Source organism: Euphorbia lathyris, chromosome 5 (assembly GCF_963576675.1).
Source record: "Euphorbia lathyris chromosome 5, ddEupLath1.1, whole genome shotgun sequence".
NCBI lineage: Eukaryota > Viridiplantae > Streptophyta > Magnoliopsida > Malpighiales > Euphorbiaceae > Euphorbia > Euphorbia lathyris.
This window is the reverse complement of record NC_088914.1, coordinates 64,004,886-64,028,078: the sequence shown is the minus strand read 5'-3', so window position 1 is coordinate 64,028,078 and position 23,193 is coordinate 64,004,886. Positions and strand designations below refer to the sequence as shown.

General features: G+C 34.1%; 2 protein-coding genes across 2 annotated transcripts; both read left to right on the top strand.

Moving 5' to 3' along the window:
* Positions 1–6,968: 6,968 nt before the first annotated feature.
* On the top strand, positions 6,969–10,117 carry LOC136228559 (receptor-like cytosolic serine/threonine-protein kinase RBK1). Its single transcript, XM_066016984.1, has 8 exons — positions 6,969–7,260; positions 7,341–7,823; positions 8,507–8,764; positions 8,856–9,010; positions 9,081–9,160; positions 9,243–9,378; positions 9,465–9,614; positions 9,769–10,117. The coding sequence occupies exons 1-8, from the start codon at positions 7,248–7,250 to the stop codon at positions 9,928–9,930; spliced, it is 1,437 nt and encodes a 478-aa protein (XP_065873056.1). The 5' UTR covers positions 6,969–7,247; the 3' UTR covers positions 9,931–10,117.
* An 11,671-nt stretch (positions 10,118–21,788) lies between these two features.
* On the top strand, positions 21,789–22,784 carry LOC136230125 (uncharacterized). The gene has a single exon (XM_066019063.1). It carries the CDS (start codon positions 22,027–22,029, stop codon positions 22,672–22,674), a length of 648 nt encoding a protein of 215 aa, XP_065875135.1. The 5' UTR covers positions 21,789–22,026; the 3' UTR covers positions 22,675–22,784.
* The last annotated feature ends 409 nt before the right edge of the window (positions 22,785–23,193 follow it).

The window sequence follows — 23,193 nt, the reverse complement described above, 5'->3', positions numbered from 1 at the left end:
CATAGGAAATCGAGTTCACTTCTCCTCACAAATCTGCTTACATTCATTATAATACTGAAAGAAGGTGCAATAATATAAAGACAGCAAGTTATGAATATGAGTCAAGTCTTGTTTACTAGCATACATAGACTCTAAGTATTCCCACATTTCTTTGAAAGTATCACAATGAGTCACAATGTCATCAATAGTGGAGTCTAAAGTATTCTGAATCAGATTAAAAAGTTTCTAGTCTACCATCATCCATTTCTTTCTACTTCCATGCTCATCTCTAGGTGGAGGATTATTAATCAAATGGTCCCCCAAATCAACACTGTTAACATACCGAGTAATAGTACGTTTCCACTGAGTGTAATCCTTAACTCCAGTCAATTTCCTATCGGTAATTCGAGTGGTACCAATAATAATTTCAGTCATGACTTTCTTATCCTTTTCCTCAGTCATTGTTAATCCAAGCATATGACAATTACCATAAAATTTTAATGAATAGTAAATGCACTACTGTTATTTAAAAATAAAGATAAAGTAGAGCAAAGGGGATCAAAATTTTGTCAACCTCAATTGAAAAGAGAAACCATATCAGAATTATGGGTCTAACCGAACACAAGCCGGAGTAATCACAAAGAAGGGGACTGACCGAAATTACCACAAAGGGAAAACTGACCACACAGATGGGCCGGAAATGCAGAGGCAAGACCGGCAGAAGAAGAACGACGTCGAACGGAGCAAACACACGCTCTCATGCGCCGACGAATGGGTGGCACGTCGAAATATGCGGTGGCGCGTGAGCCCAACACGCGGCGTTTCTGGTTGTCGAAGATACGCTACTTGACAGATTGGCGGCAGGAGAGTCTGTTGGAGGGGGCGGTGAGATAAACGGAGGTGTTGAAAATTTCGACCTTCAACCCTAACCACTATTAACCAGTTTTGAGAAACGCAAACTCAGAGAACTAATTTACCAAGCCAAACTACTTGGCTCTAATACCATGTAACCACACAAGGGTTATTTGAGAATATGATTTCTTGTATAGGTATTACAAGTATTTATATACAGCTTAGTATTTAATTCCCAACTACTACCAGGGCTGGCCCTGGGCCTAGGCCAGGAGTGCCCCGGCCTAGGGTCCAAGGGTGTAAGGGGGCCCAAAATTTTTATTAGTTGTGTACGTTATTATAAAGGTGAAAATATAACTTGTGCAAAATTGAATCAGTGTCTAAGTCGTAAGGCGTACAATCCTCATTCTAAGCTCCATGTGTTCGATTCCTAATTATAGCATATTATTTTTAAGATATCCAATTAGCTGGACAAATCCAATTCTTTTTCCAAAATTTATACAAATTCACTTTTAAATTTATTTAGATATGGAGTTATCAAAAGAATTTTCCAAATTCTGTTTTTATACAAATTCACTTTTCAAAAAACTCATTTAGAATTAGGTAAAATGATACTTTAAGTTAAGTTATGTCAAACAAATAAAATCATTATTTTTGATATAGTTTAAGGATTAAGGTTTATAAATTAAGAGTTTAAGATATATTTATTAAAGTTTAGGATTTATGAACTGAGGTCTAAATTTTTTAAATTAAAGTATAAAAGCATACACTATTTCTTATATATGAAAAATAAGGACAATTTTGATGATATGATTTAATTGTAATTTTGTAACCAATTGTGATATTCATGTAAAAATCTCTACAAATTATTTAGATTTTAAAGGGTTCAAATAATCAATATTTTAATCTCAAAAGAGACCCAGTTGAATTTTTTTTTAAATATAAATTGATGGTTAATTAAAGAATTATACTCATATTTGGTTTTTGTGGTATCCAAAATTTTATCATATAATTTGGTAATATTTTCCCGTTGAAGTATTTCATAAGTGACATTTAACCCATTTTAAATGAAAAGTTAATTGATTTGTTAATTATTTTTTGCCGCATGACACAATTTTTGACAAATAATAACACATCAACCAAATGATAAAATTTTGGATAACACATGGGGCAAATAGAGGTTTAATCCATAATTTAAAGAAATTGTGAAACATCTTTTTTATTTTGGATAAACAATTGTATTTAGTGAACGTAATAATACGTATCGTATAATTATTAATAAAATACTTTTTTTTATTTATCATGTATTAAATATATTTTTTTACGTAAAATATTTTTATTAAAAAGGCCTTTATTTATTATTTCGCCTAGGGCCCCTAAATTATCAGGACCGGCCCTGACTACTACATTCCCAAGTACTTCCTTAAATGCCAACTACTAACTACATCTAATTATTACTGTAACAATGTTCAATAGATTTTGCTACTTATTACAGAAGGAGTAGAAGTGGTATGCTAATCTAGAATGAAACATATTCAAGCATATATTTTGTCAAGAGTGCTTATTGGATTGCAACTGAGATTCTCGAGCGAAATGAACATTTTCACGTCCAATGGGACTGGTCAGAAATTTTGCATACTAAAGTTCCTAACAAAATTCGTTATTCCTATTGGCGTCTAGCCTGAAATTGTCTTCCTATTTGGACTAGTTTGCATGCTTATGGTATTGATATCCCAAGCGATTGTGTTGTCTGTAGTCAAGATATCGAGGATCAGTGGCATTTTATTTATCGATTATGAGGCCTCGAAGCTGGTTTTGGCTGAAGTGGGGTTGTTGCATTTGGTCACGTCCCGAGAAGTGGCTGCACAAAACTTTACTAGTTTTTTCTTCTCTGACGTGCCATTTACTTCGAAGGTAGTAACTAGACATGTTGATTTTGTGGAGTATCTGGCAGGCTCGCAACAAGCATTTATGGAAAAATATGGTGGTCCCATCTCGACAAGTGGTGTATAATGCACTTGAGTGTCTTAGGGCTTCTCTGGTCTAATGAGAACTGATATTCAAAGAAAGCTGAAGGAGTGTAGTGTTGCGCTGAACCATTAAGGTTAGGGTTATTTAAACCAGATGAAGTCGAAGTTGAGAAGTGTAAAGCAAAAACTCAATGGGCTGAGAAGTAGGTGAGATATTGGAGGGATGGAAGCCTTTCAAGCTAAATAGGAGGAGTATTTTCGTTTACTTAGCAGTATGGAGAATTACTAGAAACAACGATCGAAACTACATTGGCTTAAAGAAGAAGATGCAAATACACACTCATTCCTACACTTCAAACTGAAAGAGAAGAAATATAATCGAAACATTGCAAGATAATGAGGGTGTTTAGCATGATTGGGATGGTAATTTGGGGGAGCTGATGGTAAAGTATTTTAGTGATATTTTCAAACCAGTAATTCCTTTTCTTTTCAAGTGCTTGAAAGTATGACTCAAAGGTTACAAATGAGTAAAATGGTTATCTTTTTGAACATATTACAATAGATGAAATGAGAGATGCATTGTTTAGCATGCACCCAGACAAAGCGTATGTGACAGATGGGATGGATCCGGTTTTTTCTTTCAATCGTTTTGGTTGATAGTTGGTGGGGATGTGGTGCAAATTTGTAGGAGATTTTTTTAGACATGTGATATGCCTCAAAATCTGAATAATACGAGCATCCTACTAGCATGACATATTTCCAGTTGATATCTCTTTATAATATAGTTTACAGAATTATAGCAAAGGCGATGGTAAATAGGTTGAAACCGTTGTTGAATAATGTAGTTTATGCGTCACATGGCACTTTCATCCCCTGGAAGGCTTATAACTGATAATATTCTGAAGCAAAAAATGCAAGGAGATGAGGGTTTTGCTGCTTTGAAATTTTATATGAGCAAAGGCATATAATCAATTAGAATGGTAGTTTGTGGAATCGATGATGTCTATGTTGGGTTTTGATGAGGAATGGATAAACTTGGTACTAATTTATATTATCTCTATCTCTTACTAGATTATGGTCAATAACTAGGCTCTTGATCGTATCTTTCCAACACGGAGAATAAGGCAAGGAGATCCTCTCTCCTCTTATTTTTTTTTATTGTTTGTGCAGAGGGGTTAAGTTCTTACATTAGGAGAAAGGAGGCGACAAACTTATGGAAACGGAGTCAGGTTGATATAAGAGCCCCTAAAGTGAGCCATTTATTCTTCACAAATGATTGTTACTTCTTCTTTAGAGCTATGGGTTAAGACTGTGAGGCGGTTCAATAAGTGTTAAACGAGTACGAATTCACGTCTAGATAGATGGCCAATTCTAATAAATCAGTTGTGCTTTTCAGTCAAATTTTTACTCTAGCATACAAAAAAGCTATATGTGATATTCCGGGTGTTGCAGAAACTGAAAACCAGAGGAGATGTCTTGGACTCCCATCACTGGTGGGAAGGAGTAAGCAGGAGGTCCTTGCATTTATCAAGGATCATGCAATTAATCGTATTTCTTCTTGGGAGATGAAATTATTATCAAGTGGAGGAAAGGAGATTCTAATTAAATATGTTCTACGAGCCATTTCTAATTATGCCATGAATATTTTCCTTCTACCTGTAGGTCTGTGTGATGAGTTGGAAAAACTTTTTAATAATTTTTGGGGGGAAAATGGCGCTAAAGGAATTCACTGGATGAGTTGGGATAGATTATGTGAGCCAAAGGAGTATGATGGAATAGGTTTTAAAAAGTTGAGAAACTTTAACTTGGTCGTGCTAGTGAAACAGAGATGGAGATTTATCATACATCTAAATTCACTTTTGTCTCGCATTTTCGAGGTTAAGTACTTTAGGGATACTTATTTCTTAAGTTCTTTGCGGAGCTCAAATGGTGGTTATGCTTAGAATAGCATTTGGGAGGCAAAGTCAGTGTTGTTAAGGGGTTGTAGGAGGAGGATATGTTCTGGTCAAAACCTTATAATTGATAGCGACCACTGGCTTGTCAATAGCATCAATGGGATACTGTCATCTTCTCTCTCAAACGTTGTGAAGTAGACACCGGTAAGTATTTTTTTTATGAAAATCAAAGAAGGTGGAATGAGGTTTTAATTCGTACGACTTTTAATAGTGAGGTAACATTTCGACTATTCCTCTTTCTACTAATGAAGAAACCAAGTGTTGGTTCTTGGTTCGAGAGCATAATGAGAATTACATAGTGAAAGTGGTTATAATTTGAGTCTGAATCAGAGTGTGCAACAATAAACCAATTTTTGGAGGAAGTTATGGAGTATGAAGGTTCCGAGATTTCGAGTAAGATGTGAAACCTCCAGTGGCATGCCTGCAAGGGTATCTCCCTACAGCGAATGCCTTAATTTCACATATGGTTGAGGTTGATCTGATTTGTAAGCTCTACAGAATGAGGTCTGAATCTACTTTTCATATTTTTCATGATTACTCTATGTTGTAACTGTGTGGAATAGTGCATCATTAAATGTTTTAGCGGCCCCTGTTGAGTCTTTCCAAACTTGGATGAATTATGTTTTGGGCTTGTTAAATGCTGAAAAATATTGTGTTTAGGTAGCGGTGATTTGAGGTTTTGGTACAGGCGGAACGGTGCAGTATGGAATGACATGGTGGTTTAAGCGGCTAGTATTATTAAAATGTGTGTTTCGATCCTAAAGAATTGGCAGGATGTTCAAGTTAGCTTAAAGCCGGGTAGCTTGGAAAGTGCTGGTTTGTAGGTTTGGTCTTGCCCTCTAATTTTTTTTAGGGATAAGATGCAAAAAATACCCCTAACGTTTACAAGTAGGAGCAATTTTACCCTTAACATATAAAATAGTGTAATTTTACCCCAACGTTGGTAGCAAAAAACAATTTTACCCCTGACATTGGTAAATTGGGTCAATTTCAGATATTATTATAAAACACATATATTTTGTTCCTTATTCTGCACCAATTGCACGTAAATTGATTCTAAAAAAAGATTTCATATTTTTTTGTGATTTAATAATAGAATTGGAGATTAATATTTTTAAATTCGGTGAAATATTTAATTTTTTTTGTCAAACTCGTACAAAATACAATATATTTTTTAATTTTTTTTTTGTAAAAATTCACTTTTAATCATATATTTGTCATCTGTTACTAATGAGTAATAAAATGACGCACATGTGAAGTGTAGATTACAAGATTCATGGTTGAGAAGACAATTTGATGAATAATTTCTCCAATTGACCAAACATGTCAATGTTAGGGGTAAATTTGCTCTTAGCTGCGAACATTTAGGGCAAAATTGCACCATTTTAAACGTTGACGATAAAATTACTCATACCTATAAAAGTTAGAGGTAAAATTGAATGTGGATACTTCAATTGTTCTTGGAGCGGGCTTTATTGGTATTGGGGTAGTTTTACGAGATTTATACGAGACATTTTACAGTGTTTTTGCAGGAAACCTGAAAAGTTTTTGTCAAGAGAGAGGAAACTCTTAGTATTAGGAAAGTACTGGACTGGTTAAAAGGTTGGATGATGTTAGAGTAGAGTCTGGTGCGTTGATTGTGGTAAATGACCTCAAGCAAATTAGTTTCGGTTCTGCTTATAGGATCATTGTTGATGAATGTAAGACTATTCGTGATTCTTTTAATGATGTTTTTCTATGAATGACGAGACTCATACTTTAACTCGAACAAGCCTTTCTTTATAAGAATTTTCGGAGAAGATTATAGTTCTCCTGAATTTTGTGTCCAAACTTTGTACTCTGATTTTCGGTATCTTTGCTTACAAAAATAAAAAAGTTACTTTTAATATAAAAAGTAAAAATATTACTCATAAAAAGCTTCAATTTTGTCGTTATTATTATTTTCCCTAAAATAAAAAAAAATCCAAAATATACGTCAAGGTCCAAAGGATTCCATACGCTATGGCAATATTAATATTAATATTATAGTAATGGTAATAACTAAATAATTATGTGAAAAATAATAATGCAAAATTATGTTTATTTATGTGATCTGTCCCTTCATTTACAGTTTTGAAGCGTTAGTTGCGCCAAAAATACCGAGCTTTTCCAACTCCAACGGCCTTGATTTTTCATATTACACATTCTTTGTTCGTATTTTTAAAAATTAAACTAATAAAATAGATGATTAACAGAAAAGCGTATAAATATAGCACAAGTGTACAATTAGAAATCAGTCATCTTCAAGCTTGCTCTCTCCAATCCAAGAATAACCATTTCCTAACCATATTAAGTTTCTTTCCTCTCTTTATCCTTGTCCCTTTCTCCCTCTTTTTAAACTATGTAGATACATTTATTCTTAGGTTTCCTCTTTCTGGGTTTTGGATTCCTTTTTCCCCTTCTCAGGAAAAGGATTTCATTCCCTATTTAACTTTTCTAAAACCCAGAACCTATGGATTTACAAGGTAATCCATAATTCATGCTTTCCTCTTTGTTAATTTCCTTCATTCCTCTCATTTTGTTTCTCATTTGTTGAATTCAATAGAAGGAGAAACCAGGGAGAACGCAGAAATGGAAACGGTGAATGAAGCGGAAAAGAAAGAGGAGAATCCATCGCCCAGATGTGTATTAGAGATTCCTATTTCAGGTACGGATTCCGATAATGGCAGTGTCAGCGGCGCTACCACCACCATAACTGGTACTATTAGCAGCCCTGATTCTTCCGCTTCTACGGATTCTACGTGTTTTACGGATAAGTTAGTCTCCGATCCAAAAGCAGACCCCAACGCGTCCCAATGGAAATCCATGTTTGATGTTTTGAAGAAGAAATCAGTCAGGAGATTTTCGGTGATTCCTCTGCTTTCCAATTATGATCTTATGAGTAAAAAGACTTTGAAAAGGAAATTGAACAGAGTCGAACATCCCACCGATGTAATCATTGATTGGGAAGGCATTCCTTTCACTAAACCTTCCTGGAGAAATTTTGATATTTCAGAACTTGAGGCGGCCACTGATAATTTCAGTTCAGGTCAGCTTGTCTTTTGCAATTATTTTGTTTTATATTCTGTCATATAATGATTACAAATATGTTAAAAGAGATGATTGTGTATAATTAACTTTTGAATGATTTAAAATAATTTTGGTTGAAATAATCGAATGATTTAATCCTATATCATTGAATTGATAATATGCAGTTGAAAAGCAAAATTTGATCATGGAGGTCACTGTCATAGTTTAGGGTTTTGTATAATTAAAATGGCAACCGAAAATTTTGAAATTAATTTGGGGGTGGAAAAAAGCCAAACCCTACCAATACAATGCCGCCATCCATTAAAACCTACTTTGGGCGGAGAATTTCTTGACTAATTATATTTTAAGAGAATTAGGTAAGTGATTGACCCATTGAATCTGCCATGAAAGACCAGGCAGTTAAATACTTTTTATCAAATAAATAATTTGTATGTTTGGCTAGAGGTTAGAGTTCATATCTACTGTTTGATGTTTGCGGTTGTTGTGTTGCTTTAGCGGATTTTTTGTGATACACAAAAATTACCCCAAGTCAATTTGAGTTCTGAGCACTTTAAATATATCAATCCTTTCCTTAGTAGCACCAAATTAATCATCCATAAATGAAATAGCTTGAAAGGTTTCTGTTTTTCTAAACTGACCTTTTGCTGTAATTTGATAATTATGCATGAAATGTTGAAATAGCCAACTTGATTGGGGAAGGAGGACATGCGCAAGTGTACAAAGGGGAGTTATGTGATGGTCAAGTAGTAGCAGTGAAGAAGATAATAAAGGCAGAAAAGGAAGAAGAGGAGAAAGTTGGTGATTTCTTATCAGAACTTGGGATTATTGCCCATATAAATCATCACAATGCTGCTAAACTTCTTGGTTTCAGCATTGATGGTGGTTTGCATCTCGTCCTTGAATATTTACCTAATGGCAGCCTCGCTTCTTCTCTCCATGGTGCTCTATATATTATCCTTATTCCACTTTTACTCTTCACTCTATTTATGCAAGTACAACATTTTATTTACTAGTTTTATTGAACTTTTAGGAGGAGGAGATTGTATGGAGTGGAATAAAAGGTTTAAAGTAGCTGTAGGAGTAGCAGAAGGATTACGGTATCTTCATCTCGATTGCCAAAGACGAGTTATCCATAGAGACATCAAAGCCTCTAACATATTACTCACACAAGATTATGAAGCTCAGGTGAGTCCACACTCATCATTCATATATTTGAGTTGTGTTCCACTCTGAATCTTTGGTCAATCACTTGCAGATCACAGATTTTGGATTAGCTAAGTGGCTTCCTGAGAATTGGCTTCAGCACATTGTGTTTCCCATTGAAGGCACATTCGGGTTAGACTCACATTTCTGCTTTTCAGACTTATGTTTCATATCAGGACTGACTTATGGAACAGCTTGAAATTTTCATTTTCAGATATTTGGCTCCAGAATACTTTATGCATGGAATAGTGAATGAGAAAACTGATGTGTTTGCTTATGGGGTTTTGTTACTGGAGATCGTAACAGGACGTCGCGCAGTTGATAACAGTAGACAAAACCTTGTGATGTGGGTAAGATTGATTTTCTTCATCTATGTTCATACTCATGTACTATCAATTTCTCTGCAGACACACATAAGAATTTGGTAATTTCATAGGCAAAACCATTGCTGGACGAAAATAATCCAGAAGCTTTAGTTGATCCAAGATTACAGGGTCTATATGATCCTGTTGAATTGAAACGAGCATTGTTGACAGCTTCAGTTTGCATCCAACACTTACCCTCAATGCGTCCTCATATGGATGGGGTATGAAATTTTTCTTTTTTAGCTCAATACATCAACCAATTGGCTCCCGGAACTTACTGCCCCTGAACTTGTTTAATCATGTCGCTTTAAGCAAATTCAGAGGCTAACGGGACATATTTAAATTGAGGAAGTAATGAATGGAAAAATGGTACAGGTTGTGAAGCTATTGAAGGGAGCAGAATTACCTTCAGAGTTGAGGCAGAGTTCAAAAGCAGGAAGAACAATGATATTGGATGCGTGTGAGATGCAAGATTATACATGTTCAAGCTACATGGATGACCTTAATCGGCATATGCAACTTGTGATGGATGTTTGATGATCTGCTTCATTAGTTTTTGTTTCAAGTTTGTCTATATTGTCCTTTTCTTGTACATAAATGGAGAAATCAAACAAGCCTTTTCTCCTTTCACTATCATTTCACAGAAATTCCTCGCCCAAGGCAAAGGTTAACTATATTGTAAACAGCTAAAGAGAATTTCTAAAACATAGGAAACAGAAATATTGGGAAATGTAAATATTAAAAATATAGAAATATAATTATAAATATTTAAGAATATATTAAACATACCAATAATAATAAAATACATATTATATTATATAAAGTAATTAAACTTTTTTTTTTTTGTTGCATAAATATATTGAATTTAAACTCACCCATTCTGACATACTTTATTTACAAGCACACATTTGGCATTATGCATGTCATTTCCTTTAAATTAAAATTCTAAAACATAACCCTTCAAATTAAAATTCTAAAACAAAATTCTCATTGTATGCATCACTAAATCATAAGTTGTCATGAACGAAGAAGAAAAATGAAGAACTTCAATCATTTAAAAAATGTACAAAAATACCCCTAACGTTTACAACCGGGGGTAATTTTACTCCTAACGTCTAAAATGGTGCAATTTTACTTTAACGTTGGTAGTCAAGAGCAATTTTACCCCTAACGTTGGCAAAGGCAAATTGGATCAATTTGATAAATAATTCATCAAACGGTCTTCTGGGTCACAAATCTTGCCATCTAACTTCACATGTGCATCAATTTATCACCCATTAGTAGCATATCACAAACATATGATTAGATGTGGAAAAAAAACTAAAAACAAAATAAATAAATATACAGTCTTTTTGTATGAGTTGGAAAAAAAAAATAAATATTTTGCCAAATTTATAAATATTAATCTCCAATTCTATTATTAAATCATAAAAAAATATGAATTTTTTTAGAACCAATTGATATGCAATTAGTATAAAATAAGAAATAAAATATATGTATTTTATAATAATATCTGAAATTGATCCAACTTGCCAACGTGAGGGGTAAAATTGCTTTTAGCTGCCAACTTTAGAGGTAAAATTGCATCATTTTAGACGTTAGAGGTAAAATTGCTCCCGAGTGTGAACATTAGGAGTATTTTTATACTTTATCCCTTAAAAAAGTTGATTATCAATTCGGACTTGAGAATCCCATCATTAATGATAAACAAAAGAGAGAATATACGTCCTTATTAGAAAAGAGAAGAAGAAAGAGAGATAGAATTAAAGAGAGAAAAGAGAAGTTGAGAAAAGAAGAGGATAAAATCTTCATTAATTTCAGGATAGCTTGATGATACAAGCATGATTCCTAATATAGGACTAAGGTGAGAACCGTACAAGGACAGTTGTGATTCTTATAACTGGACCACTCACACTAAAATATAAAATAGCATAATTCTAACTACTTAGTTGATACAACTTTTAAGGAAACACAACAATACTCGTTCCTTCACTGCATTCTTTTCCCCTAAGAATGATAAAAATCTAGGAAGGGGTTGCAACCATAGTCTCGGCTTCCCAAGTGGCATTAATCGATGGCGGTCCTTCCCATTGAATAAGTAATTAAGGTACTGCTTGTCCTACGATGATAACAATCCATGTGTTGATCACCTTAGCTAGCTAAATAATAAATTCACCGACAGAAACATGGGAAAGTGTAGTAAAGGGTGTGGAAGATGCATTGGGCCTCTATTCAACAGTGAAATATGGAATACATTATGAATACGACAAGTTGGAGGTAATTCCAAGTGGTAGAAGACCTTTCCAATTCGAGCTAACACTTTAAGGGCCTACAGTATTTAGTGGCCATTTTCACAAATTTGCGCGGTGCTAGAGAGACCTATCTGTGAGGTTGAAGTTTTAAGAATACCCAATCTCCAACCTCGAATTCTCTATCTATTCTCTTTGGGTCTGTGTTCTGTTTCATTCTGTTATGAGCAGAAGTAAGACATTCTTTTAGAGAGGTATTCATGGTCTCTATCTGTTGGAGTAGGTCTGCAACAACAACCACATTAGAAGTTTGAGAAGGTAGGATGGGGAGCTACAAACGACTCCATACAGAACTTGAAAATAAGACATTTTGATAGCCCTTTGGTAGGTGAAATTATACCAATATTCCGCTAGACTCAACCACTTAGACCACTATTTCAGAACAAAAAACATATATTGTGCAAATAGTTCTCTAAACATTGATTGAACTTTTCAGACTGACCATCTATTAGCGGGTGATAAGTGCTGTTGGACAACAACTCAATGCCTAGTAACTTGAGCAATTCTTTCCAAAATACCCTAGTGAAAATCATATCTCTATCTGAGACAATAGATCATAGCATTCCATAGAGTTTAAAGAGATTATCTAGAAATACATGGGCCACAATACCAATAAAACAGGATGAGTGATACTAATGAAGTGTCTACCCTTATAGATCTGTCTACTACCACCAGTATTGTGTCAAAACCCGAAGATTAGAAAGCCTTTCAATGAAATCTATAACTAGGGCTGGGCGTGGATCCTGGAGATACTGGACCGGACCGAATATCCGAGGAAAAAACTCCGAAATTGGACCGGACCATTGACTTTTTTTGGAGAACCAAACTGGATTGGACCGTTGACTTTCCGTCAAAGAACTGGACCGAAATTTATCCAGAACCGGACCGATAACCGGATTGGATTGGATTGGATTGGACCGAACTGAAATGACCGAAAGTTTAGCAATAATAAATTTATATTTCATATATTAACTTTATATAAAGAGAAATATTATATAATATATAGTTATATATTTTGTAAGGTTTGGTAAACTAATTACAATAATATAAATTTATAATTTATTAATAAGGTATAACATTATTATATAGTCATAAAAATTAACCCGATTAATTCCCGTTTATAAAATGAAATAAAAAATATTTACCTAAAAATGTAGACATAGAGAATTGAACACCTAACCAAATGGAACATTGTCAATCACCTTAACCATCTGAACCAATTCTACTTCTTGTTAACCATTTAATTAAGTAACAAATATTAGAAGTTTTAAATATTAAAATTTTTAAACATTTTACACAATAGAATCTCGTGCTTCTCTTACTCTGCTTAATATATATAATTGAAGTGTTCAAAGCTCAATTAGCAAACAGATTAGTAAGAATGTGGGTCTTTTTATGTGTCAATCAGTCTCTTCATATGAAAGCTATGTTTTTGTTGTTAATGAATCAAGACAAGGAGGACCGAATACAATCTAGTCTTAGGGCTGTAAGCGAGCAGAGCCGCTCATGAGCAGCTCGGCGTTCGACTCGATAAAAGTTCGGCTCGATTTATAAACGAGCCATTTGTGAGCACGATTTTCAAGCTCGGTTTGTAAACGAGCAGAGCTTGAGTAGACCAAAGCTCGGCTCGAAAGCTCGTGAGCAAACTCGGAACTTATTTGGCTTTTACTACCTTTGCTTTGGAAAACAAGGAACTTGTTGTGTTAAGAAGATTCAATTACAAATTGGGATGATGATTAAAGAGATTTTGCTAATGAACTATTGTCTTTTTTGAATTAAAGGTTTGTTTGTTTTTATAGATTTGTTATTTTGTAACTTTGATTTTGTGGGCTTTTTTAGCCTTGTTGTCTACCGTAACTTTTAATACTTTGATTTTGTGGGTTTTTTTTATATCCTTGTTGTCTACTGTAACTTTTAATGAATGTTGTTTACTTCCTAAAAAAATATCATTTATTTCAAGTTAGGTAAGATAATAAAATTTTATATTTTATTATCTTGTAAATTAAATTTTTAATTTATTTTTTAGGACTTAAACTATTAGATATTTATGCGAATCACCGAAAAATTATATTGGATTGGACCGGAACTGAATCTCCGAATCCCAGAACTGGACCGGACTGAAATTTTGGGGCAATTCAATTCTGGAGATTTATTCTTTCAATCCAATCCTGGAAATTTCCTTTTATTAATCTCCGAATTTCAATCCAATACTGGAGATTCATGAATCCTCGACTTGGACCGAACTGTGCCCAGCCCTATCTATAACAATGTCTTTCCAAGCATAATTACATATGGGAAAAGGTTGTAAGAGCCCATGATAAGCAGGGTGATCTTTCTTACACCTCTATCAAGTGTCGCACTGAAAAATCTAAGTTGCTACTGATTGTGATAAATTTGGCCAATAAAAATGTTGTTGCAGTTTGGACAGAGTTCCCTTGATGTCTAAGTGGCCTCCCATAAAGGAATTATGGCAAACTCCTATGATTTTACCCCTTAGGTTAGTGGTCATGCCAATGTATAACCTGGAATGGTACCAAATCAAACTGTTGGTATAAGAATAAGGAGATTGAGTTTTTTTATTGTACCGTCAATTTAGAAGCTAATTCATCTTGATGATGGGAGAGATATATATCCTCCATCCAGATTGGGACCACCATAGAGAGAGCTTGTAGGCTATCAATGCCATTATCCCCCAATTCTTGTTGTCTAAAAAGGGACTTTGTGGCTTTATTTTCACTTTCTTTTTGTATTGTATCGTGTAATCTAGTCCCAAAAGCTTAGAAATCCCTTTGTGTTGAAGATAGGTGTGTAGCTTTTGTTCTAAAAGATGTTTGATACTTTCATAATCTATTTTAATGATGAAAGGATAGCTCTTTAGGTAGTGCCTCCACGTAGAGAAAGCTTGTAAGATGGCTAAGAGTTCTCTCTTATAAGTAAAAAGTCTTCCGTTTCTAGGACTCAGAGCCTTAGATAGATAGCATATGCGCTTCCCTTGCTGCATAAGAAATTCCTCTATCCTCATACCAATTACATCACATTCAAGTGTGAATGGTTGCTCAAAATCAGGTGAAGAAAGGACTAGGTCTTGAATCATAATTACTTTAAGTTTGTCAAAGGCAATTTGAGCTTCCGAATACCACTGAAAACTATCCTTTTTTAAAAGATCAGTAAGTGGTTTGCTTATGATGCCATAGCCTTATATGAATCTCCTATAATAGCTAGTTAGGCCCAGGAATCCCCACAACCCTTTCAAATTGTTAGGATTGGGATATTGTTGCATAGCTGCAATCTTTTCTAGGTCAGTTTCCACCCCAACTGCAGAAATTATATGTCTCAAATAGGATACTGATGACATGCCAAACTCACATTTGGATGCCTTAGCAAATTATTGATTACATGAAAATAATTGAAATACTAATTCTAAATGAATCGAATGCTCTTAAGTAGAGGAACTGTATATTAGTATGTCATCAAAGAAAAATAGAACGAATTTCCTTAAATAAGGCTTAAAGGTGGTATTCATTAGTAATTAGAAGGTGGCATGGGCCTTTGTGAGGCCAAATGGCATCACAAGGAACTCACAGTGTCATGTATATGTTCTAAAGGTTGTTTTAGGTATGTTTGTAGGCTTCATTTTTATTTGGTGATAGCCAGCCAAGAGGTTAATTTTAGAAAACACTCTACCCCCTCAATTCGTCAATAAGTTTCTGAATAACTGGAATAGGGAACTTGTTCTTAACAGCTTCTTTATTTAGCTCTCTATAGTCTTCATAAAATCTCTAAGTCCTTTCTTTCTTAATTAATAATACAGGGGATGCATAAGGGCTAGTGTCAGGCTGAATCACACCATTAGTCAACATTTCAACTACTAACCTCTCAATTTCATTCTTCCAACGGTGTGAGTGTCTTTAGGGTCTCAGATTGATACGGTATATGGCATTTTTTAGTGGAATAACATTGTCTTGGGACCTTGTTGGAGGTAAGATGGTGGGTAGTAGGAAGAGTGTATAGTAATTGTTGATAAGTGGTCGAAATGTAGGTGATACTTGTGGTATGTATTTGGTTAGTTCAAGGTCTGGTGGAACTTCAGCTACTGACATTAAAAATAACCTAGCAGTCACCCTTTTCCAACCCTTAGAAACTATGTGATTGACACTTTTGAAGGACATGGCCTTAAGTTTAGGGCCTTCATTCATTCCCTACACTCTAAGGACTTATTATCCCTTTGTATTATTGGTTTAATAAACTCAAACTCAAAGGTGACTAGTGTATGGGTTTTCATCCAGTCTGAACCCAATATGAGGTCATAATCCCCTAGATCTAAAACCTTCACATGAAATTGGAATCTTAAATTATGCATAGACCAAATGAACTCATCGGATTTCGTACTTACAATGGGTTGTCTTCTATCTAAAATAGCTACAGCTGCAGGTTTAACTTGCAACGGATGTAGTTTAGCCTTCATTGCCACCTTCTGATCCACGAAGCTAGGTGTGCTCCTGCTATCAATGAGGATCATGATGGTCCTTTTGTTCACTATACCCTTCAACCTAAGTATATTAAAAGTGACTCCTCTATCTAAGGCATTGACTCATAAGGAAATGGGTTATGTGCCTTCCTGCACTTCTTCCTCAATTCCACTAGCTTCCCCTACTTCATCCATTTCCCCTTCATGTCCTCCTTCCTCCTCTGTATTCAATAGATGAAGCTTTTTTTCTAGTGCATTGATGGTCTGAAAAGTACTTCTGTCCATATTTCCAATAGGCTTCTGGGGTTTTCTTGTAGGGTAAGACTAGTAAGGAAAGTTTTGGGTTAGGTGGTTTAGGTATGACAGCAGAAGTTGTGCTTGTGTTTGGATTATAAGTGGAAATAGGTGTAGGATTCCAAACCTTATTTGCAGTGGTCTGGATAGATGGTTTGTATGATTATTTGGGTTTGGATGCTTCAATAATGTCTTTGACATACTGTTCTTGAAGATTGTCATTTTTTATGTCTATATAGATATTAATGGGTTTATGGATTTTTACTTTTGAGCGCAATTCTAGTTTTAATCTAGAAATAAAACAGGAAAGGTAGAATGATTCAGGAATAGTTGGATGGATTTCTTCCATTTTTATCTTTAATGCTTCAAATAGGTCATGATATTCTGTCACAATAGAGGTCTGTTGCAGTTGATTCATCTGTTCTACTACGTTTGTGGTTTCAATTTCTTGGAACCTCTTCATGATCTCCTTCATGAACTCCTTCCAAGTTGCTATAGGGTGAACCTTAATCCAGTTTTTAAACCACTTATTAGCCCTTCCTTGTAGGTAGATACCCATCAAATCTAGTTTATTTTCCTCTACAACTTCAAATATCTAGAAATATTTGTAACATTTTCATATCCAAGATTCCACCTCCCCACCTTCAAATGCTGACAGTTCACAACGCGGCACATCTTGTTGAATATTATCGGTGCTCTGGTGTTACTTTCAATGTTTGAGTTGGGAGACCAGAGAATGCCCTTGTTAGAATGAGCTCCGCCTAAGGGAGATATCCCTTGTGACGACCCTTAGACATTTCGAACAACGAGGGATAAGTTAAAAAATGGAAGTAAGTTGACCCTTCCTGAACTGACTCTGTTCTTGAATAATGGAATCAATCTCTTGCTTGCAGACTACACATCCTGGAACAAGGCTTTGATTGATTCAAGTTGCATCGTCATATCTTTTTCTTGTTCCCTCATCTGGATGGTGACCGCCCTCATTTGTTGCTCTGGACCTTCCATGTGTCTCTTTGTATCTGCTTTAGTTCTTCGGACGATGTTACTGACCATCCATTGGGAGGAGGAACGTTCTGGTACCAATTTCAGAACTTAGAGTTCTGATAATTAGGAATTATACTTAGAGAGAAGAAGAAAGAGAGATAGAATTATAAGAGAAAGAAGAGAAGTTGGGAGAAAAAAAGAACAAAATCTTCATTAATATTCGGATACCTTGTTGATACAAGCATGACTCTTAATATAGGACTGAGGTCAGAACCATACATGGATAGTTCTGATTCCTATAGCTGGACCACTCACAGTACAATCCAAAATAGCATAATTCTAACTATCTAGCTGATACATCTTTTAGGAAAATGCAACAATAACAGAATCGTAATTAACATAATAGTGTTTACTATAAAAACTAGGACCAGTAACGCAGTTAGTCCTTAAAATGTTTTCCTTTACGCTGATACGTAACAATTTTGAAGATGAAGGTTCAAAGTTTCAAGCTCGCTCAAGATTCGACAATTTATAGGAAAGATAAGTGGTAAGTTTTTTAAATAGAAGTAAGCTTGAGACTTTGTGTCAAATAGAAAGTTTAAATTTTCCAGTGATTAAAGAATGTAATTTTATATATCATAAACTTAAAATACTAAAATGAAAGATGAGAGACCGACTCGAAATGAGTTTCATATTTTTCATAATTACAAAAACATGCCTCAAAATGTTTCATATTAGTTTTCGGGAGTTTCTATTTTCCATATCTAAAAAAAAACAATGAAAACAACTGCTCAAATGTTTAGGGTACACACTCATAGAGAAAAATCACCATTATGTGGCAATCATAGGACATGGACTAGTTTAATTCACTTGCCCAATATGAAGTTCTGAATATTAAAGCAAATCCAATTTGAAAAACATAAGACGAAAGGAAAAAGAATAATTAACTCTTTAATCACTCTGATTTTGATTTTAGTGTAGTCATTCTCTTGTCCTTTATTTTAATATTACCAGTGTATGATATATCACATTAAATTTCTAACGACTAGAAAAATTAATTTTAAACATAAAACTCAATTAACAAACTTCTATATATTACGATTTCTCAAAAAATAAAAAAGTCCTCACTTAATTATTTACTTAATTATAATAAGGGACATGTAATTTGAGATAATAATTTTTCTTCCATACATTTAATCTGTGTTTGAAATTAAATTATTAATGTGATCCAAATCAGTTTTCTTATATGTGTAGTATACTATAGCAAAATTGCAAATTTTTTATTTCAAATTATAAATTTCAAACAATGAAACGATTAATATTTTTTAATTGTATTAGGTATTTAATTGATGTTTAATATGTTGAAATAAAAGATTAAAAGGATTAGCTGAACAAAAATAGTTTGTGATCTTTTTTTTTTTTTTTTGCCAAAACAAAATAAAGTCTTGAAAGTGATATATGGTGTGTGAACAAAGTTTGTGGATTAACTAAAAAGGAGGCCTAAAAGCAGCAGCTGCGCCTACAATTTGAAAATGGGTGCAACAAAATCGCATAAAATTCCTCCGCATGTTTTGAGAGTTGAGGTCATAAATATTGTCCTGGGGAGCCTTAAAAGCTAAATTGCCACTCTATCCAATGGTACTTTTGACTATTTGTTACCACTACTACTACCATATTCAAATAAACAACTCCAATATCTTCATGCAACTCCCTTTATTCAAATTACATACCACATTTTCACTAAATTGGACTGACAAGCTATAAACCATTGCTTTCTTCGACCAGACCAACTATATACTCACGTTCACTAATGTTACGGATGACAACAAGTACAGGTTTTTTGGATATTCTATATTACCCGATTTTAATGAAATTATTTGAACCATATATTAAAGGGTATAAGACAGATTTGAGATTAAGGGGGTGAGTATAGGATGTGTATGAAATTATCCTCAAGGGTACCTAGTACCCGTCATGTATTTACACATATAAATTTTAGGAAGTATAAAAATAAACCTTATGGTTTGATTATTTGCAATGACAATTATTGTGGTTTAAAAGTTTACAATGATCTATGCTTTTTGCATATTACAAATGCAGGTATTCATTTAAAAATTGTTATAGTGGCTATTTATTCTAAAAGAGAGTAATTTGGAGCAATTAAAAAGACAGACTTTGTAAATTATTCAAAATATAATATCTAATTTTTTTATAATTAGAGTGATTTAGAATGTTTAAATTTAATTTTTTTATTAAATTTATGTTTTTTAGATTTGTAATTTTTTTATTTTATGTGCTATTATTATCTGATAAGAGTATTTGTTAATATGACGAGTATGAGATTCAAAAAGTATATACATCAAAATAATAGAACATGTACCGGTAATTTAAAAATAAACAGACAAGAATTTAATTGACAGTATTTGCGGATATCACACCCATTGCCATTTGTAGTAATATTTGACTTGGACCAACAGTCACCAATCAAACTCATAATCTAAGTCAATATTACTGTTGTAGTTACGGAAAATAATACATCCAATCAATTAAAATAACGATACAGGTTCTAGTTACTGTTGTATTTGACGTGGACGGTTATTTTTGTTCATACTTACAGAGAAAGAAATCGTGCTGCTGACTGGCTGACGAATTTCGCAGGTTCTAGTGCTCTGGATCATCATGTGTATGATGTTCCCTCCTGTAGGCCTCCAGGATATCCTCTCTGATGATTATCGAGGTTAGACTCTAAGCAGAGTTATTCGTTCTTAGTTTCCGCTTCCTAACTGTTTTTTTCTGTTTCATGGGGCCATGAGCCTTCCCCACTTACCAAAAAAAAAAAAAAAATAATGAGACATAGAGGGTGTTTGTTTTAGCTTTTCGGATGAATGTTTAATGTTTCATTCCAAACCGCAGGAAATATAGCGTTTGGTTAGGTTTATATAACCGCAGCGTTTAGCATTTTCTCTGGAAACCGCAGCGTTTTAGAGCGTTTCACGAAAAGCTCCTATTTGGTAAACAGCTGTTTGTAGTTATTTGTTATTGACAAAATTATCTTTTTTATTTCCACAAAATATGTTTATTCTTTAACATTATTTATATTTCTACAACATAATTACCAAAAGAACAAGGTTTTGTTGCGTTCGATAAATTTTTTATTTTTTATATAGATTATTTTTATTAATTTGTGTAATACATTTTTTATTTTATAATAGGATAAGGTGCAAAAATACCCCTAATATTTATAGCTAGGAACTATTTTTCCCTTAACGTCTAAAATGGTACAATTATACCCCTAATGTTGGCGGCCAAAAGCAATTTTTCCTCTAACATTGACAAGTTGGGTCAATTTGAGAAATAATTTATTAGTCTTCTTGGTCATGAATATTGTCATCTACACTTAACATGTGCTCAATTTTATCATCGTTAGTAACATATCACAAACATATAATTAGACGTGAAATTATTTTTTAAGAAAATAAAAAATATATATATTTTCTTTTGTACGAGTTGGACAAAAAAAATTCAAATATTTTGCCGAATTTATAAATATTAATTTACAATTTTATTATTAAATTACAAAAATAAAATATCTATATTTAGTTGTAAATGTTATGAGCATTTTTTCACATTTTTCCTTTTATAATTTCATCGTTGATTAATTTAAAACATGTCCATTTTAGACAGTTCAATATAATTTTACCAAACACTAGTAATTAAACAGCTAACAACAACAACTAACAGCTTACTGCAACTGCAAACAGCTAACAGCAACCGCAACAACTATTAACTAACAGCTGAACCAAATAGACTCATAATGTTTCTTGCGAGGTTAGTAGTGTTCATGGGATGTATTACTGAGAAAGTATTTATCGGAGTAATTATGGAAATTCCAATCAATAAAATTTGTAACTTCAACTATGGGGTAATTAGTACGGGTGTCACCAAAGTTTGAACAATATCTTAAAAAGGTTAGAAAAGTTTAATTTATCGAAATAAAATCATTTAAGTTTGTTTTTGTCTCAATAGAGTCACTTTGGACGTTTTTCGATCATTTTTTCGCTGAAATTGCTCATGTGGCATCTCAACATCACGTCAGTGCCATCTGTCATATTAAAAAAATTTAACTAGGTTAATCTATGATTAAAATTTTAATTGACAATCATTATTTACTTAATTTATGGTTAAATTTCTTTATTATATCACATGGTGTTGAACTGTGTAATTAGATATTACGTAATTAACTTTGTTAAAAAAATATCGAAAAACGTTTATGATTTTATTAAGGTAAATTAAACGATGTGCTCATTGTGAGGGAGCCTTCGTGGACCCGTAACCTTCTTTCCTAGGATATTGTCTAAGATTTGTGACCTTCCCCTACACTAGTTTATTGCAATCATTCTCTCTCACCTGATATTTTAGCCCGGCCCTAATGAGTATCTAACCTCAAACGCCTAGCAAACCCAGCCTGGTCCAGTGAACTACTCATTTATTCACTCACCAAACACGCCCTTACTGGGTTTTATTAACAACTTCTATCGGCCGGCCGTCGAGATTCCACAACACCACCAAACTTCTAATATGGCAATCACAGATCTGGCAGTACAAGGTGCAATTCTCATTTTAGCATTAGCTATATTCGTAGCCATACAATATTTCCCCAAACAAGCCCTTAACAAAATCCGAAGCAAGAACAGAACCAATCTCCAATCCAACCGTCACTTCATTCAAGGGACTCACTTCCTATCCCGAGCCAAATCCACACAAAAGAAATCTCAAACTCAATCTCAAATCCTAGCCAAAAACGCACTCGTCGAAGCAGAATCGGCAATCTCTCTTTCCCCGAGAGACTCCGCCCCTTTCATCCTCAAGGCACTAGCCCTAGATTTCCTCGATCACAAGGGATCGGCCCTGAAAGCCCTGGATTTAGCTCTGTCTTCGCCTAGAGTGAAATCTCTGGAGGATAGAGAACGTGGAGATGCGCTGGTGAAGAGGGCAGAGTTGAAGATGGCAGTGAATCGGAAACGGCGAGTTGACTCGGCAATAGAAGACTTGAAAGAGGCTGTGAAACTGAGTGGAGATAGGGAAAGAGCATTTAGTGCATTGGGGCAGTGCTACGAATGGAAAGGAATGAAAGAGGAGGCCCAATCTGCTTTCCAGGAGGCCTTGAGGATCCAAACTCAGTCCGTTGAGGCTCGCACGGGCTTGGACCGGGTTCGCCTATTGTAACATCCTTACTGTTTTTTTTAATCTTAATGTATTTAGGGCTGTTAAATTCCGATGTAGTAACACGATTTATTAACATTTTTGCTGTTAAATTTTAACACGATTTACATGAATAGCACGATATAAATAATTCTCATTGATTAACACTTTTGTTATATTCATTTAATAATATAGAATGATTTATAGAGATAAACACGACTTATTAACATTTTTATTATATAAAGAATGGATAAGGTACAAAATAGGTGTATGATTTTTGGCGAAATATCAATTAAGATTTTACATACAAAATAGCATAAATATAGGTTTAACGTTTAAAAAAGGTATCAATTTAATTATCGGTAATGGATTAGACATGTTATTCCTATTACTCCGTTAAGTTCTGATTTCTCCCTCCACATACAATTGACAGAACTTACGGATTAATATCAATGACGTGTCTCGTTCCGTTATCAATACCTAAATTGGTATGTATTGGTACCTTATCCCTATAAAGAATTTATTAATCTCTAACTTTTTATT

Coding starts and splice junctions, on each gene's coding strand:
- LOC136230125 (XM_066019063.1), top strand. CDS start 22,027: ATGGCAATCACAGATCTGGCAGTACAAGGTGCAATTCTCATTTTAGCA.
- LOC136228559 (XM_066016984.1), top strand. Junction 7,824..8,506: donor CACTGATAATTTCAGTTCAG/GTCAGCTTGTCT, acceptor ATGTTGAAATAG/CCAACTTGATTGGGGAAGGA. Junction 9,379..9,464: donor GACAAAACCTTGTGATGTGG/GTAAGATTGATT, acceptor GTAATTTCATAG/GCAAAACCATTGCTGGACGA.